We start from the raw sequence: 18,492 nt of genomic DNA, 5'->3' as shown, positions 1-18,492 counted from the left end.
AAAAAAAAAAAAAAAAAAAAAAAAAAAAAAAAAAAAAAAAAAAAAAAAAAAAAAACTATGTTATATTTTGAATCCTTTGGATGCTCAAAGAAAATGTCTGCAACCAGCTTCGATACAGAATTTGTGAAAGGTGATTGTTTGGGCCCATAACGTGACTTCTTCAAGTTAGACACATCATTTGTCCTAAATTTTCTTCCAAAGCCAAGTGGTGATCGCATCTACACTTCATCAACATTTTTTGTTGGTTCTAAGCTTTCCTAAGTCTGTTACATTTTAGTCGAGAGAGTATAACATGTATTAAATATGCTGTTATAAACTGCATCGCCCCAGAAGGTTTTTGGTACACTCGTTTAAAATAAAAGGAAACTGCATGCCACCCGCATTATGTTGAGGAGAAAGTCAGGAACTTTGGCGAACAAGACTGCTTTCTAGGAGATATTTCCAGATCCCCGATTAAAGAAGCTGGGTATTATTATCTACTTCAAGATGAAAAATCTCTTTTGTGAATTAAACCACCCGTAGAAATTGCTTGAAAGTTTTTAAAGGATCAGACTTACACCCAACAAGGTAAAGCCAACGTGTATGAGTTTGATGATCAATAAAAGGGATAAACTATCTGTGCTAATAAAACAAATTTATAGAAAATGGTCCCCAAACAACATGGATAAGGGTGAAGGGGTCGTTGGCTTTTGTGGACATTAGGATGAAAGGCCAAAATCGATGACTTGGACGACTCACATTTTGATGGAAATTTAAAGCTTTTATAAGGAATGGATTGTGGGACGAATAACCATCAGCTTGAAATGAGAAATGCTAGGCTTCCCCGCCTACAATAGCATAGGTTTACTTTTCCTCCACAACAATACTGCGAGATTGGAGTCTTGGAGCGAGGGACAGGATTATGGAACGTTCTTACATTTTAGTGCAGTAAACTAGTTGGCCAAGTTGTAAATTCAAACCATTGTAGTTCATAGGTAATACCTCCATGATAGAGCACCAAGATATTAGGATTGATCCCATGAGCAGCAACTGCTATAGCCAGTAGACGGAGTACACTTTCCTCCACTGATTCCAGACACATCCACTATAGATGGGAAAAGTATCCGATCGGATGTGCAGATATAAGAGTCTGTCTGACCACTAGGAAACGTTGAGACGATAAGCTTAGGTGTTCCAATATGAAGAGATTTTATTGCAGAGGATATGAGAGACGTCCCACCACTGCCTCAAAGCAGCCCTATAGCTCCAGCAATAACCCCATCCTTCTGGGCTTTAATAAGAAAACTCATTACCAAGACTGCTTTACCCCGGTCATCGGAAAGATGATTTCAGAGAGATCATAGCAAAAGAGAACATAGTCCCTCGACACGAAGAAGAAATCGTCCAAACTCTCGATCCCATTCTGACGCCGGGTAGAAACATTAACAACCGTCACTTCGACCTGTCATTTCCACAACCACAGACAGTCAACAGAAGCACAACGAAGAGAATCGTAAATCCGATGATTCTGCTTAGAGCCTTAGATAAAGTAAGAATTACTTGTTTCTTCTCTCTTTTTGTTCTTTCTGTTCCCTTCTATTTCAGTTTACAGAAAAACGGTAGACGCGGATTTAGAGATCGAATACACGTCTTTTACCTCCAATATTTTAGTCAATCAAAGTTGAAATCACAATAATCTCCATCAAAATCACGAAAAACAAGACAACGCATATGAAAAATTTCACCAAAGGACGCACAACACATACATTCTAAACAATAGTTCAGGAATTGTAACCTTAAAACAAAAATCTCGAGAGAAACAATTCAGGTTGGAATGAACCGCGTCGTAAATGAATCGAAGCTAGCTTTGTATCAGCAATTGCGATGAAAAAAAAAATTCGGGGAGTTTTACTTCCGCAGCCCTTTATTTTTTCTTATATCTGATTTGGTTGCATATATTATTTTTTTAATAATTTAAAAAGATCAAGTTTATTTAAAATCTCATAAAATTCAAACATAATTCAGAGATATTCATTCGACTATTTTATTCTTCATCTCTTCAAAAATTTTCATTTATTTTTTTAATGGGATCGAGATATAGATTCTCCATTTATTATTATTTTTTTAAATATAGTATATATTTTGTTTTTCAACATAAATTATTAATTGGTATTGATTTAGTCATGTTATTAAAAATTTTATATATATATATATATTTGTAAATTATTATTGGTTGATAAAATAATTCCACATAAACAAAATATAAAATCAATCTAATTCTAAATTATTAATGAAAACTTATGAAATCTATTTTAAATGAAAAATCTAACCCAAGAATTAAATGAACATCTAAATTATTTTATAGTTGGATTAGTTTACGTGTTTAGTAATATTTACAAATTAAACTTATAATTAATCTTATAATTAATGAATTTCATAAATTTATTCAATAACCCAATTCTTTTTCTTGTCAGCAAAACACAAAAATAAAAAGATTATTACTTTTTTTAGATTATGATAATTATGTGAATAATACAGATGTATCCATTATTGATACCTTCAATGTTTGGGACCAGGGACCCTTTTATAATAGAAATAGATGTTGATAAGTTGAAGTGTACCACTATATTATTGACTTCATTTTTTCCAAGTCAATTTATTTTATTAACAAAAGCCAGTTAATTAAATTCATTTTTATTCTTATAAAATAACAATAATAATAATAATAAAAAGAATTATATTGAGAGCATAGTCGCATTTTTATTCATAGCCTTTCAACCCCTCCATAAATTGAAGTGTCGTGTCAATCATGATTTATTAGTTGAACTTATTATCTCCATAAATTGATGTATCATTACATGGATTTATTAGTTGGACTTATCATCTTTCCTAACTCCTCTATTTTTATAAAGTTTATAAAGTAAATAAGATAAATCTTAATTATGAGATAGGTATTTTAAATACGATTTTCAATTATTAATTATAAAATTTAAGAAAAATTAAAAAGTTTTGTATAGTTTGTAAAGTTAATAATTTTAGATATTTATTCTGTCAATTTTTTTATTAATTAAATAAAATCCTATTTATCTATTTTTGGCCCACCTGTTGTTTGGAACATTGAGACATCTTGAAAATCCATCCATCCGGAATCTATCGAAACATTGGTACACCTGTGTCCATGTCATGTCATTTACGGACTCTGTACCGAATAACAAATGGATAATTCAACCTCTGAGACATAGGTTGGGGGACAATATTAGCACACTCGTGCCGTCTCGTACTGTATTTGAAAACCGATTTCAAAGAAAGTCGTCTGAAACACTTGTCTCGAAATGCTTGCTGTCACTGTGACACACATATGTGTCACATGATAGCTAGCTTAGGTCACATGGTCAAGGGTGGTAGAAAGCTGACACCATGCCTCTCTTGTCAATCTATTAGAGAACCGCGTACTCAACTAACATTAAGAACTTTTCATACCGTATTCACGGGGAGACTGTAGAACATATATGAGCTCTTTCTAATGGAAAAATCAAATTCAATAAGATTTGGTTCATCCCACATGTACACGTCATGGGCATCTTGCATTTTTATCTTATATATACTTGTATCTAATATGGACGGACTTAACTCTAGAACCGTATATCCAAATTCTCTCCAAAATCTCAATTTTTAAGGTTAAGGTCTGAGGTCCTATCCGACCCTTTAACTAGCCTATTTTTCACATTCATGTCTACTCGTGACCCTTGTCTTGCTTCGACCTCTTCTTCTCTTCAATGACCGCTCTGTGTGGTGTGTTAGATGAGGCACCATCTTCTTCAATCGTATCATAGCACTCATCTAGATCTTTGCGTGGCTTTAAACGCCTCTTAAAAGTCATTGCTTAACTTGTCGAATCATGAGGGTCACAATTTATTCTTTTAGGAAAGGCATCAAAGCGAACCGCCTCATGTGAAAAATAAAGAACATAAATACAAATAAATTTATAGGTGCGAAAACTAACATGAAAACAACTAGTTTTAACGTTAGTGCAAGTCGTCGTCTAACATACAAATATTCAGATGTCTTGCAGTATTTGCAAAAGCTTAAGTCAATAACTTCATAATTATTTTATTTTTAGTTTCTTAGTCTATAAAAAAAAATTAACTTCTAAATATTATTTTCACAATTTATTACTTACCTCTTAAAAACGTTTAAAAAACTAAACCAAAATTTAAAAGTATTAAAAAAGTTTTTTAAAAAAATTGATTTTACTTTCATAATTTGGTGTGGAATTTATATGCTTTTTTAGGTGAAACGTACAATTTTAACACTCAACCATATAAATTATTTATGAGATTTTATCAAATTGAAATTCTAACTTTTAAAATTAAAATTTAACTTTCACCCAATTAATTTTATAATTTAATTTTTTACGAGCACATTTCTTAGAAAATTAATAATTAAATAATTCATTAAAAAACACTTCAATTTTTATAAAATCTATTTTCAAGTATTTATCAAAATTTAAGTAAATATATAATCATTTTAATTGTCCACTAAACATTGAAAAATTCTTAGAATTTAATGGATTATGTTCGTATTTATTTATCTTAAACTGTCTCTAAAATTTCAATTTCATGTGATTAATTGATTTTTTTTAAAGTTTATGAACCCACTAGAAATTAAAAATTTAGAGTCTTATTAACCTCAAATTTAATTTTATATCTAATATATTAAGTTAAAATTTTAAAATAGTTGGAAGTCATAGATTTATTGTATTATTAAAATTCAGGAAATTTTATTAGACAACGTAAATTAATGTCACAACCTTTCATTTTCTTTTAAATAAAGCACAGTGTAACTTTTATTTCCTTTTTTAATTGCATTGGCACCTAATTAAAATATCTAGTTGACTAAAACATAGACCAATTTAATTTAATGAAATAAAATAAATATAAAAATTGAGAAATGAAAAAATAATTTTTGATTTTAATATTCGAGAATACACGCTTATGAATTTTATTATGATGAAATGGTCACAACGAGAATAATTATATTAAGAAAATAACTTAAAAGTCCAAATTAAAAAAAAAAAAAAAAAAAAATACACAAACACAAACAATTACAATTATTTATTCAACATAGCTGCCTCCTAATCTTACCCCACACACACAAACACGATAATAAGATAAATGCATTGAAATAAAAAATTTAAAATGATTTTGCAAACATCCAATAATTATATGAAGACGTAGGTTTGATCAAAGAATAGAGCAAGAAGGATAGGTTTCATGGGGCACGACCACGTACGACGATCCATAATAAGGCGGGTAGGACGGACATGGGCAATAGGGTGGCGGGAAGGGCGGACATGAGCATGAGGGTTGGGGGGTGGGCTTGGGCGGTGGGTTGGGCTTGGGTGGCGGTCCAATGGTGTCTATATCAGCAATCTTGCCAGCGCAAGAAATGGCCTTCCGGGTACGTGTAACTATGTCGTAGGGATCCGCCGTGCCCGTCACGGCCAAGGTCCCCTTGGCTTCGTCCATCTCAATCTTGTCCACGCCTGCACCAAAAATTATTTACAAACCAAAAAACAATCCAATATCCAGGAGGAGGAGGAGGTACCTTCTAGGGCAGTAACAGCTTTGAGGACTTTGGTCTTGCATTTGTGGCATGTAATGTCAAGTTTCAGAATGGTTTTGGTCATCGCCATGGGAGGAGAAGTGATAGAGTCATGGGTTGTTGGTGGAATTATATAGAATTAGCTCACCCTCTTAGATCAACAGGGATTATTAATCCGACGGTCCTGGAGAATTTGACTTCACCCATTTCATTACTCTAAAGTCAGCGGAAGTTGCACCAATACTTGATCAAAGAATTTTCTTTGAACATCAAGGAAATCATAACAAAAAAACAAAGAAAAAAAAAAAAAAGTTGACGTTCTCTTTGGACTAATTAATTTGTCCTAACTTTTAATTTTTCACATGTTTTTCCCCGGTTCATTTCTAAGAATTTTCAAATCTACTTTTAATTTTTTTTTTTTTGACCTAATTAATATATTTTTCAAATTCGGAATTTGGTAACACAAAATTGAAAAGTAATAAAAATAATATTGAATATGGACTTAATTTAGAATTTAATCCATTTAAAAAATATTAATGAAATTTAGTTATAATTTATTAAGAGTTGGCTTTGAATATGACTTCTAAAATGTAAAAAAATAAGGTTATTTTATGCTTAAACAAGTTGAGATTACAGTTCTCTACCTTTATTAAGCTTACTATTAAGATAAAAAAAGAGTAAACTTTCTCTCTAAGTTTTTAAAACGCATATGTTAACGAGAGCCACGACCTTATGAATAATGCTTCGTGCTCTGATACCATTTGTAATCGTCCAAACCCACCACTAGAAGGTATTATCTGCTTTTGCCCGTTATATATCGTCGTCAACCTCGTAGTTTTAAAACGCGTCTACTAGGGAGACGTAAGAAATGTTTAGTTTTCCTCTCCAACCAATGTGAGATTTTATAAGCAGTGGAACGAGGATGAGAGAGGCTGTCAGTGTCTGCAGACAAAAATCCGAGCATGTATATGTGGCTTACAAGATTCAATGTCCTATAAAAACACCACACGTTTTGTCACAAGCTCCGTTCATAGTTTTGGTACAGAATTACATACAACAATATTTTATTAAGAGCATAAGAATCTATTAGGTTTAAGCATAAGTAGATGGGTTTTTTTGTCGTGTCACTTTGGTTTAGTGAGGGAAACAGTGACATTGACAAGACTAGGTTTCTCTTTTGCCTTACGGTCTGCTATGATCTCACCGTATTTGATGAACAATTCATCCATAATTTGGTCTCCAAAATGGCTTGCAAGAATTGGTTCAGCTATAGCCCTTATGCCCTTTGCTACGTTGTCGCTGCTACTCTTGAAACCGTCTAATGCGTTGTTGCTGAATTGATTGCTGGAAACGTCCCAAACCCTAATGCCATCCACCACAAAGGATCCTTCTTTTGCAACCTCAATCTCTATTTCTGTTGGTGTAGGCTTGTATTTGGGTATGTTGAAGCTCTCCAATTTCTCCACTTCTATCTTTCCCTGTCATTTTTTTTTTTTTTTTTTGTTGATGCCAAGTTAGAACACTTTAAGACGGAGAAATTACGTTGAGAATTGCTAGAAGAGGAGTCTCACGTCAGCTAATTAAAGAGTTGATGATGAGTTTATAAGTAAGGAATATATCTTCATTATTATGAAATATTTCAGGAAGTCAAAAGAAAAGTCATATGCTCAAAGTAGACAATACCATATCATTGTGGAGGGTCGTGATTCCTAACATATTATCAAACTCATGCTCTTAACTTAGCTATGTCAAAAGAATCTTCAAATGTCAAACAAAGAAGTTGGGACCTTCGAAGTGTTGAACAAAGGGTATACTTTATTTTAGGGCTCCAGAGAAGGAGTCAAGCTTTGATTAAGGGGAGGCTATTCGAGGGTTCCATAGGCCTTAGGGGAAGCTTTATGGTATACATTGTTCGAGGAGAGAATTGTTGAAGATTGTTAGTTGATCATGGGTTTACAAGTAAGAAATGAATCTCTATTGGTAAGAGGCCTTTTGAGGAAGCCACTAGAACTCATGCTCAAAGTGAACAATATCATACAATTATGGAGGGTCGACCTTTTGAATAAGCCAAAAGTAAAGCCATAAGAGCTTAGGTTCAAAGTGGACACTATCATATTATTATGGAGGGTCGTGATTCCTAACAAAAAAAAAAAAAAAATTTAGAACGTCCTGATTGATGGTTACCTTGGAGACCATGTCGTTAAGCGCGACAGCCAAAAGGTCCCAAGTGTAAGAACACTCCCTACTAGCTGGGTTTTGGCTTTTCCTTCCCGGGAGTGTAAAAATCATGCAACCCCCACCCACCAATTCTTGTGCACGACACTTGAGAAACAAGGAGAAGTCCTTTTGGAATTGGTCATAATAAGCTTTCAGCACACTCTCTGGGCTCGTCTCAGCCATAAAAATGTTTCTTTTATTCTCCTCCAACCCTTCAGGAACCTAACCAAAAATTTACCAAAAAATTTACGAACAAAGTGAGTGGTTAAGTAAGTAAGATGTGCACTACCTTACCTTAGATAGCCAATGAAGGCTATAGGAAGAATGAATAAAGTGGACGCTATGGGTAGGGAAAAGCCTGCCATAGAAAGAGCCAGGCACCCCAGTAACGCGACAAGGCCCAAGATCAGGGCCAATCTTCATTTTCAAGCGTTCAAGGAAGCTAGGCAGGGATTTGAAGATGGTATTGAAGTCATTTCCGGGTAAGTCGTTTAACAAAACTTGATATTCGATTGATTCCTTGCGGAGCTTCCGACGAGCCTTTTCGAGTGCCTCAATGAGTTGGGACACTGGCATCAAAGCGTTGGGTCCAGAAGAACAGCCCAAATCCGCGATGGTTAAAGTAGTTGGAAAAGTGGAGCAATAGAGGTTGACAATGGCTTCCTCAGCAATTGGCATCGTCATTGATATCACCTTCGACTGTTACACAAAAAACACAAGTTAAATAAGCCCAAAAGCTCACTCAAAGGATTAACTATGAAAAAAGATAGGGACCTGAAGCCGGGAATTGGTAGCATAGCTAAGATCTCCAACTCCTCCATTCATGTGAAGAACTTGAGCTACTTCCATGTTCTCTCTCTCTCTCTCTCTCTCTCTCAATGTGTTGGTGTTTATCTTTGGCTAGACCCGTCCTTCTCTTATAGACCCCTTAACGTGTCATAAAAGTAGGATCGGGTTAGATTGTAATACTATTTTCTAAGTTTATTAATCGAAACTGAATTTGAAAATTCTAACTCATTTCAAATTGAAAACCAATCTAATTCAACTCGATCTGCCCAGCAGTTGAATTAAAATGATAATAAGAATAAGAATAAGAAAAGAAAAACATAACAACGTCCTAATATGAAATTGAGTTATTAAAAAAAATAACCTAAATCAACAATGTTAAAGGACTCTATCGTCTTCTTAAAATATTTTGATAGATAAGAACTAATGATCTAGAGCTATCTGAAGAAGTCTCCAGTATGATGTTTGAATTGTTTCTTTCCTTCTTTAATGTCACTTTGCCATCTCTATGTGATAAACACTGTGTTTTTAAAATCATACCAATTGGTTTACGCAAACTAAGCTTTTGAGTCGGTGCTTGAACATTATACCAAATATCAAAAACTTCTTGTAACTTTACCTAACCTTTCAAGTTCATTAAGTTTATGGTAATTTTACCTATTTTTGCGTTTGATTTATTTTCGTTAGATTTAAGAGAAGGATGATGTGTAGTTGTAATTTATTACACATAAAACATAACTTTAGTAAAGAATCTTACCACCAAATAAGAAATCTATCTATATATATATAAATAAATGAGTGCCCTCTAGTCTCGTCTCTGTCGCAAAAAAATTTATTTGAGCGGAATTTAATTCAAATATATAAAAAAATTAAATTTAAATTGTTTATTTTAAAATATATATTTTTATTACCATACCATTATATATATACATATATTTATTTTATTTTTATTAATTTTGGTGAAATGGTCAAATTAACATAAAAGGTAAAAATGCATACTAGAGACGTAGAATAAAAGGAATATATTTGGTAAAAGTTGGGAACAAAACTGGAAAACATGTTGGATTCAAATTAACACATCTGTATTCAAAGACAGAACTCTGATATCATATTAGAAACTGTGACTCTTCACAATGATGTAATATTGCCTCCTTCGAGTCTAAGCTCTCTGATTAAGTTAAAATAAAAAATATTTCACTCTACTCTCTATCCAACCAATGTAGATCACTTACACTTAGTTTTCAAAATAAAGAAAAAGTAAGTACACCCAAAACACTAACTCATCGGAATCAAATTCTTCTTCAAGTGTATCCGCATAGATTTTGGCAAGAGAATGAAACTAACGACATTTGTTTCGACATCCTGATTCTGATACCAAAATATGACCCACGATCAAAATAAGTAAAAAAGCAAACGAAAAACTTGATCATACTGATTGAGTTAGGTCGAGTTGATAAGTTTTTCAAATTATGGAGTTTTTTAACACTCATCTTTAACAAATTTACGAGTAAATGAGGCTTAATTTTTTTTTTCTCTTTGACATTTTTTTTTAGACCCAATCAAATTAAATTAAATGACATATTCTTCGATCTAAACAATAATTATTTAGTTGTTTGCCCGTTAAAAAAGCATGGCTAACGAGGACGATGAGTTCAACCATGTCCATACATCCAAAGCTACTTTATTTCTATTTCTATGGTGTGTAATTTTGAGTTCATCAATCCCACTGTTTCTCTCACTAGGATATAAAATGATTGGCCAAAACATGATAATATGATGTGGTTTTATGTCACAAATCCTTCTTAAAATATTGATACTATGCTATGCTGCAATGGAATAAATGGGTATATGAACGCTTCTTATTCACGTACAGTGTTGTGTTATAACAGTTTAGTGTTAGTAAATATTGTTTGCTTTCGTCAGTTACTTATTGCTATCAACTTTAAATTTTAAAATGTACTAGAGAGATTTTCATATCTTCCTAAGAAAGAAATACTTTGTTCTCCTCTCCAGTGAGATCTCACAATCTATTCCAATTGGGAGTCCCGCGTCCTCGCTTGCACACCGTTCAATGCCTACCTTTGATATCATTTATAACCGCTTAAGCTCACCACTAGTAGATATTGTCACTTTTAGCCCGTTATCTATAATCGTTAGCCTCATAATTTTAAAACGCGTCTATTAAGAAGAGGTCTCTACATAATTATAAAAAATACTTTGTTTTCTTCTATAATCGATATGGATCTCACCGGTGCTTATATCATTTCATTGTCAAAAGTATCAGATCCATGGCTGAACCACTACTGATTGATTACTTTGTAGAAGACATTATGGAAGAACTATTCTACCGGTACAAGAAACTGGTTGATGATCACATGTTAAACGGGAAGATTGAGTTCGTCAACCTACTGCTTGTCTCACTAAAATAAATTGAAATATAATATAATACGATATATACATAATTAATTGAAATATAAACCAGATATGAATTGCGCCCAATTATTATTTATATTTTATTTAATAATAATTATATAATTTTTATTATTCTAATTAAGTGTATAATCAAGTTGATTAAAATAATCTTTGAAACCAAAAAAAAAAAAATAAAAATAATAAAATAAAATAAAATGAGTTGCTCATAACCCAACCATTAATATTTCCCACTTTTAACCATTTAAAAATTAATATAAAAAATAAATTCTCCACTTCATGGAAGATTTAACAAACTAATTAAAAAATTAAAAAAACTCCCAACTTTCTTTGATGAGACTATTAATATAATTAAGTTGTATGGCTCTGATACTACGTTGATATTATCTACTTTGAATATAAATTATCGTGAATTTATTTTTTTTTAAAAAAAAACTTTATACTAAAGAATAAAATATGATTTTCTTTTTAATAGTCAATATAACATTACTTCTTTCGATAATATTCAACCAGTCTTTTTTTTAATTATGATTATCCTCATTTGAATATGGTCTTAATTTATTTATGTACCTGTATTTTACCACTAACTAATCAATCAACACTAAATTTTGAAAATAAAATTATTATATTTAAAAAATCATAATCTAAATACAAATCTAAGACAACCACTAAAAAAGACATCTTTAAATATTTTAAAAGAAATTAATAGTTTTCTTTTAAGAAAGATGAAATCCACATATACAGTTTGCAATTATATTTAATTATAAATTAACACTAATTCAAATTCAAATTCAAATTCAAATTCAAATTCAACATGAAATACTATAGCATGAATTTTGAATTGAAATATATATTTTTTTAATAGGTTGACGACATATGTCAATCTCATTTATTACGATAAGGTTTCGAATTCCATGTCATCAAAAGAAGCAAATGAAAGGCTTTCACAGATTCAACCGGCCCAAAACATATTATTTGTTTGGGCTGGGCTGGCCCAACTTCCAACATTCAAGACCATTAAGCCTGGCCCAACAACCAAAATTTTGGGATAGGATTACATATAGAAAAAGGCTTCCAAAGATTCTAAAATGCGTATATTAGTGAGAGGTTTTCAAACGTTTATAAAAGTGTTTTGATCTCTTCTTCAATTGAGGTGGAATCTTAAAAGATTTGAATCCCAACGTTCAATAGTCCTTTCTTCAAACTAATTTGATAAATTTCTTTTTATATTTTAAAACCATAGTTTACATATACTTACAAGAAGATATTCCAATCAAGAGTAAGTAAGTACATCCAATGGAGTTTGAATTTGACTTGTAAAGACTAAAAGTAATTTTGAAATAAAATTAAAAGCCCAACACATATTTTTTAATCTTAATTATTATAACTAAGTTTCCAATCCATCTAAACTATCCAATATATTAGTTATAAACTGAATATATTATTATTAGCAATCCAATATAATAATTATAAAATCCAATATGTAGTTTTCGATCCATTGAAACTATACTATAAAGTTGTCATATAATATTCTTATTCCATAAAGTTGTTAGTCAATCTAAACTATCCATTAAATTATTGGTAGCTTATAAAGTTCTAGAAACTATGTAGAATATTATGGTGATGTCAATAAAGTTGGGCGGCGATAAAGTCAGCCGAACCATATGGCCCACATGCATACAAAGCTGAATTTCATGCAGCCTCCCCGAGTTTGCGCTTATTTGAAAATGGCAACTTGCGAGGGACCATTCTGTTATAAATACCGAATTGGAGGTTTCAGAGAACGAAAGATAGAGAGATGGTTGAAATGGTACCCATGAATGGAGGTGTCGGAGACACCAGTTATGCTAATAACTCCTTGTTTCAGCAAAACATAATATCCATCACTTGGCCCATCACCAAGGAAGCCATCACGCAACTCTACTGCGCCAGCTATCCCACGAGCCTAGCCATTGCCGACTTGGGTTGCTCTTCTGGCCCGAATACTCTTGTGTTTCTCTCCAATTTGATACGACAAGTGGAGAAGCTTCGTCACCAACTCCACAAAAGGTCTCCTCTTGAGTATCAAATCTTCTTCAACGACCTTCATACCAACGACTTCAATTCACTTTTCAAATCCCTCCCAAGTTTCCACCAAAATTTGAAGACCCACATCGGAAATCATGATCTTGGTCCATGCTTCTTCACCGGTGTTCCTGGTTCTTTCTATAACAGGCTTTTCCCTCGTGCAACTTTGCACTTTGTTCATTCCTCTTATAGTCTCCATTGGCTAAGCCAGGTAAGCTTTTTATTCTTGAAAGTTTGAAGAGGTTGTGTTCTAAGAATACGTGAAATTTGGGTAAATATTGGTGTATCCATCCAAATCTACAGCTAACAGATATTGCCCTTTTTGGATTTTCCCTTTCGGGCTTCCTCTCAAGGCTTTAAAACGTGTCTGTTAGGGAAAAGTTTCCACAAGCTTATGAAGGGTATTTTGTTCTCCTCCCCAACTAACGTGGGACATCACAATCCACCCTTTTCACGGTTCAGCGTCCTTACTAGCGCATAGTCTCGTGTTTATCCCCTTTAAAAAATAGCCTCCTTGTTGGCATATAGTCCAAATTGATTGAATTTCCTTCGTGTTTCCCCCAATTGGTTAGGTTCCGGAAGGGATCGAAAGCAATAAAGGCAACATTTTCATATCGGACACGAGCCCGAACGCAGTACAAGAAGCCTATCGTTGCCAATTTCAAAAGGATTTTTCTACGTTTTTGAAGTGTCGTGCCGAGGAATTGGTGGTTGGTGGGCGCATGGTTCTAACAAGCTCGGCAAGAACATGTGAAGATCGAGTCAACAAGGAGTGCTGCTACGCTTGGGAGTTCTTGAATTTGGCTCTCATCGACATGGTTTCAGAGGTACAAATTCAATCTCCACAGTGGCATGATATTGTCCACTTTTGATTTCCCCAAAAATTGTCGTACCAATGGAGATGTGTTTCTTACTTATATACATCCATGATTAACCCTTAAACTCTAAATTTAAGCTATTGTTTGAACCTAGGGAGTTGTTGAAAAGGAGAAGATGGATTCATTCAACATTCCTGTTTACATGCCGTCTTTGGCAGAAGTGGAAGCTGAGGTCTTAAGAGAAGGGAGGTTCGTGATTGAAAGTCTCCAAATTTCAAGAATCAATTGGAACTTATCAACCAATGAACTCAACGGATCATCAAAAGAGTCAGTTAAGAGTGGGTATAACTTTGCAAAATGCATTCGATCCGTTGCAGAAGGGCTTATTGTTCGTCATTTTGGAGAAGAAATTATAGATACATTATTCAATAGGTATGCAGAAATTATTGCTGATCACATGTCCAAGCAGAATATACACAATATTAACTTCACCGCTTCTCTCACTAGGATAAAATGATATAAGAACATAGGGTCCGATATGACCCACTACCAAATATGTTAGAAACACTTAATTTTTCGATTCTTTTTTCTTATTATGAAAATTAAAATAGTCGAAAAAACACGGATTAACTTAAACTTTGTCTCTAGTAACTTATTTCACTGGCAAACAATACATCAGTTTAATCTTCATCCTTCCATTATACTCAATAATTTATTATCTATAATATAATTAAATATATTATAATTTCTAAGCTAAAATATTAATTTTTTTAATTATTAATAAATTCAAGTTTATTTAATTAAATTCAATTTAAAATCAATCCAACCCATAAATTTAAATTAAATTTAAATTAAACTACATTCTAATAGTAGAATTAGGTTAGATTGATCCGATTTTTTAAATTAACAAATTTTTTTAGCACAAATTTATAAGTAAATGAGGCTTAATTTTTTTTTTCTTTAAACCGTTTTTAGATTCAATCAAATTATTAAATAATAAATTGTAGTGCCAATAATAAGTTAAAAAATGGAGCAACCATGTCCATATATCCAAAGCTACTTTATTTCTATGGTCTATAATCCACGAGTTTTGAAAATGAAATGATTGACAGCCCTTAAAATATTCTAAATATGGAATATGGAATTGAATCACGACTATAACCTAAAGCTCCAAAAACTTAGATAAATTATTTTAATATCACTTTTAAAACAAAATCAAATATAACAAATTTAACCACCTTTCTAAAATTAGAAACCAGAAACTAACAAATTAATTAAAGATAATCTTTACTTCAAACATTTTTCTCTTCAATCATCCTAAAATTAATTAAAGATAATGTTTTTAATTTTAGCATTATCCGAGATGGTTGATGAAGAAAAAATAAATCGGTTAATATTGAGACTATTATGTTATAATTTTTTTTAATGGTTAAATGTAATATTAAAGATTGGGCAGATAGAATATTATATATATAAAAAAAGAAATATTTTAGTAAAAATTATATTAAAATATAAAAAACTTTAAGAAGAGGGGAAATTAAATCCGCACTTTGAGTGGTTATAATTATAGAAAAGATTTAAATATGTATGCGGTGGGTAGGCGAAGGGAATTATAAATAAGGTGTCTCTCCCACAGCTTGAGAAGCACAAACAGAAATGGAAGCTATAAAAATACTCCACACCAACTCAGGAGATGGCCACCACAGCTATGCCAACAACTCCTTACTTCAGGTCTTTTTTTTTTTTTTCTTTTTACATTTTCTAAATTAATACTACTTTTGCATTAAAGTTTTTTTATTTTTTATTTATGATTGTGATTTGATTAGCAAAAGATAATATCCATAGCATGGCCTATCATAAAGGAAGCCCTTCAACATTTCTGCGCTCACAACATTCCAACCACCTTCGCCATCGCAGATTTGGGGTGTGCTTCGGGGCCTAACACTCTTATGATCGTCTCCAATTTACTCAAACAAGTTCACCAATTTTATCAAAACCTTCCTAAACAATCACCCCACTATCAGATCTTCTTCAACGATCTCCATGCAAATGATTTCAATCTCATCTTTAGATCACTGCCAGGTTTGTTGGAAAATTTGAAGACCCAAATTGGAGATGATTTTGGGCCATGTTTCTTCAATGGCGTGCCGGGTTCTTTTTATGGCAGGCTCTTCCCCAACAAAAGTTTGCATTTTGTTCATTCTTCTTCCAGTCTCCATTGGCTCTCCCAGGTGATCTTCAAAATCTTTTTCTCTATTAAAAAAAAAATCCAATTGTTATTATTATTATTATTATTATTATTATTAACTATGAAGCTCAAAGGTTCCTGAAGGGATAGAGATGGAAAACAAAGGGAACATATTCATAGACACTACAAGTGGGGAGAATGTGATTGAAGCGTTTCGTAGGCAATTTGAAAAGGATTTTTCAGTGTTTTTGAAGTGTCGGGGAGAAGAAGTGGTGGGAGGTGGAGGAATGGTTGTTACAATGTTAGGAAGAACAGCCAAAGAATATTGTTATGCTTTTGAGCTCTTCAATTTGGCTATGAAGAAGATGGTTGCAGAGGTGAAAATATTGCATTTTATTGAGTAATAAAATGGTGGAAATGGTATTTATTAGTGATATGATTTGTAATTACAGGGGATGGTGGAAGAGGAGAAAGTGGATAGATTCAATATGCCAATTTTCATGCCAACTCCAGAGGAAGTAAAAGCAGAAATCCAAAAGGAAGGAAGTTTCATGATAAAGCGTGTTGAAGTGCTGAGAATCGATTGGAACTTATACAGTAATAATACTGAAATTGATGCATCAAGTGTGGGTGTTGATAGCAGTTATAATATTGCAAATTGCGTTAGATCCGTGATTGAACCAATTATGATTCCTCACTTTGGACAACCCATTGTGGAACAAGTATTTGAGAGGTACAAAAGAATTGTTAAGGATGAGATGCTCAACAAAAAGAATGAGTTCATCTTTCTCACTATTTCTCTCACTAGAATCTAAAATGATTGGATAATATGATGTGGTTTTATGTGAGGAATTCTTCTAAAAACATTCATACTATGTTATGCTGCAATCGAATAATTGGCTATTCACATATGAACTCAACGCCAATGGCTTATCATTATCATTATCATTTTATTTAATAATTTTTATGTAATCTTTAGTATTCTAATTAAGTGTGTAAATAAAATGTTTCCAACCATAAAAAAAAAAAAATTATTTTTTCTCTTCCTAGAGTCATTGCGAAAATATTTATTTAAAATAATTCATAACAATATCAAGGACTAAACATTTACCTTCAAACCCTTAAAACAAAATAATAAAAAGTATTCCATGCGAAATATAAATAAAACAGAACATATTAAAACGATACCTTAATCTATGACCTACAAAATAAATAAAATGCAACTACACTAAAATCGGTTCTATGGTCTGCAACACAATGTCGTCGTCATCTGTACAAGATTGTTTTACCTTACCTGAAATATAATAATAGCACAAGGTTTGAGTATTTTAAGAAATACTCGACCATATTATTGGGGTTAGGGAATGCAAACACTTACCGAACCATGGGACCTAAGATTTTAAACCGTCTTTTTCTTGGGCGGCTTTCTAGTTGGGGCAAATTGGATGTGTTGTACTCTAACGAACCAAGCCCACCGCTAACAGATATTGTCCTTTTTGGCTTTTCCTTTTCGAGCTTTCCCTCAATGTTTTTAAAAATACATTTGCTAGGGAGAGGTTTTTCACAACCTTATAAAGAACGTTTCGTTCTCCTCACTAACCGATGTGGGATCTCACAATCCACCTCCATTTAGGGCCTAGCGTCCTCGCTGGAACTCGTTCCCCTTCTCCAATAGATGTGGGACCCTTCAATCACCTCCCCTTCGGGGCCCAGCATCCTTGCTGGCACACCACCTCATGTCCACCCCCCTTCGAGGCTCAACGTCTTTGTTGACACATTGCTCGGTGTCTGGCTCTCATACTATTTATAATAGTTCAAGTCCACAGCTAGATAATATTGTATTCTTTTGTATGTTATCAGCCATTTCCACACTTATATAAAGAATGCTTCGTTAATTTTTAGAAATGACGTGGAATCTTACCAAATTAGAATATTTGTACAATTTAGTTAGAAGATTTCACATGATTGAAGACGATACTCTTTTATTAGTATATTTTGTTTGGTGATTCATCATTTTGGTGAAGAAAAAAAATGAAGGTATTTACACAAATCGATCGGGTGTTCTTAATTCAAGATAAATTTAAATAAATTGATAAGATGTGAAATTTGATATATTTTTGTTTGAATTTATATTTAAAATTTTAATAGGCGGATCGATTTTTTAGATAAAAATGTAATGATATATCTAGTTTAATGTGTGGATGCAATGAATGATATAGACATTCTTTGCGGCCCTAGAGTCGGGTGAACCAAATGGACAGCCTCCATGTGACCGATATGCGTACGGGACCGACCATTTTCATATCACACGTTTATCTTCTTGTTACAAAAATTCAACTAAACCTTTGGATCGAGTGGTTGAAATGCTACCAATGAATGGACGTTTTTTTTTTTTTTTTTTTT

At 32.7% G+C, this 18,492-nt stretch overlaps 3 protein-coding genes, 1 long non-coding RNA gene and 1 pseudogene across 7 annotated transcripts in view; 2 read left to right on the top strand and 3 right to left on the bottom strand.

Moving 5' to 3' along the window:
- LOC111453641 overlaps window positions 1-1,726 on the bottom strand; it is a 10,894-nt gene extending 9,168 nt beyond the window's left edge. For 2 of the 3 annotated variants that reach the window (XR_002712288.1, XR_002712287.1), the window contains exon 1: window positions 982-1,531. This is a non-coding gene — a long non-coding RNA (uncharacterized LOC111453641). The other variant, XR_002712289.1, reaches the window with a different exon arrangement.
- Window positions 1,727-5,072: 3,346 nt separating this feature from the next.
- Window positions 5,073-5,829, bottom strand: LOC111453697 (heavy metal-associated isoprenylated plant protein 43-like). Its single transcript, XM_023094903.1, has 2 exons — window positions 5,587-5,829; window positions 5,073-5,524 (listed from the first exon to the last, which is right to left on the bottom strand). Exons 1-2 carry the CDS (start codon window positions 5,672-5,674, stop codon window positions 5,223-5,225), a joined length of 390 nt encoding a protein of 129 aa, XP_022950671.1. The 5' UTR covers window positions 5,675-5,829; the 3' UTR covers window positions 5,073-5,222.
- Window positions 5,830-6,554: 725 nt separating this feature from the next.
- Window positions 6,555-8,707, bottom strand: LOC111453795 (salicylate carboxymethyltransferase-like). 2 transcript variants are annotated; one of them, XM_023095029.1, is made up of 5 exons: window positions 8,575-8,707; window positions 8,095-8,499; window positions 7,768-8,022; window positions 6,683-7,061; window positions 6,555-6,651 (listed from the first exon to the last, which is right to left on the bottom strand). In XM_023095029.1, the coding sequence occupies exons 1-4, from the start codon at window positions 8,647-8,649 to the stop codon at window positions 6,708-6,710; spliced, it is 1,089 nt and encodes a 362-aa protein (XP_022950797.1). In that variant the 5' UTR covers window positions 8,650-8,707; the 3' UTR covers window positions 6,555-6,651; window positions 6,683-6,707. The 2 variants fall into 2 exon arrangements, with proteins under 2 accessions (XP_022950797.1, XP_022950798.1); XM_023095030.1 differs by having other exon boundaries at window positions 6,555-6,655; window positions 6,687-7,061.
- A 4,093-nt stretch (window positions 8,708-12,800) lies between these two features.
- Window positions 12,801-14,447, top strand: LOC111453794 (salicylate carboxymethyltransferase-like). Its single transcript, XM_023095028.1, has 3 exons — window positions 12,801-13,294; window positions 13,656-13,910; window positions 14,056-14,447. Exons 1-3 carry the CDS (start codon window positions 12,815-12,817, stop codon window positions 14,416-14,418), a joined length of 1,098 nt encoding a protein of 365 aa, XP_022950796.1. The 5' UTR covers window positions 12,801-12,814; the 3' UTR covers window positions 14,419-14,447.
- A 1,074-nt stretch (window positions 14,448-15,521) lies between these two features.
- LOC111453462 overlaps window positions 15,522-18,492 on the top strand; it is an 8,725-nt pseudogene continuing 5,754 nt past the window's right edge.

Source organism: Cucurbita moschata, unplaced genomic scaffold, assembly GCF_002738365.1.
Source record: "Cucurbita moschata cultivar Rifu unplaced genomic scaffold, Cmos_1.0 Cmo_Scf00015, whole genome shotgun sequence".
NCBI lineage: Eukaryota > Viridiplantae > Streptophyta > Magnoliopsida > Cucurbitales > Cucurbitaceae > Cucurbita > Cucurbita moschata.
The sequence above is the reverse complement of the archived record's forward strand: the minus strand, read 5'-3'. Positions and strand labels throughout refer to the sequence as shown.

What these genes read in the sequence shown, in the direction of transcription:
- LOC111453697 (XM_023094903.1), bottom strand. Translation starts at nt 5,674, where the DNA reads ATGGCGATGACCAAAACCATTCTGAAACTTGACATTACATGCCACAAA. An exon ending in AGCTGTTACTGCCCTAGAAG is followed by an intron (nt 5,525 to 5,586) that starts GTACCTCCTCCT and finishes TTTTTGGTGCAG; the next exon opens with GCGTGGACAAGATTGAGATG.
- LOC111453795 (XM_023095029.1), bottom strand. Translation starts at nt 8,649, where the DNA reads ATGGAAGTAGCTCAAGTTCTTCACATGAATGGAGGAGTTGGAGATCTT. An exon ending in GCCTTCATTGGCTATCTAAG is followed by an intron (nt 8,023 to 8,094) that starts GTAAGGTAGTGC and finishes ATTTTTGGTTAG; the next exon opens with GTTCCTGAAGGGTTGGAGGA. An exon ending in TTAACGACATGGTCTCCAAG is followed by an intron (nt 7,062 to 7,767) that starts GTAACCATCAAT and finishes AAAAAATGACAG; the next exon opens with GGAAAGATAGAAGTGGAGAA.
- LOC111453794 (XM_023095028.1), top strand. Translation starts at nt 12,815, where the DNA reads ATGGTTGAAATGGTACCCATGAATGGAGGTGTCGGAGACACCAGTTAT. An exon ending in GTCTCCATTGGCTAAGCCAG is followed by an intron (nt 13,295 to 13,655) that starts GTAAGCTTTTTA and finishes CCAATTGGTTAG; the next exon opens with GTTCCGGAAGGGATCGAAAG. An exon ending in TCATCGACATGGTTTCAGAG is followed by an intron (nt 13,911 to 14,055) that starts GTACAAATTCAA and finishes GTTTGAACCTAG; the next exon opens with GGAGTTGTTGAAAAGGAGAA.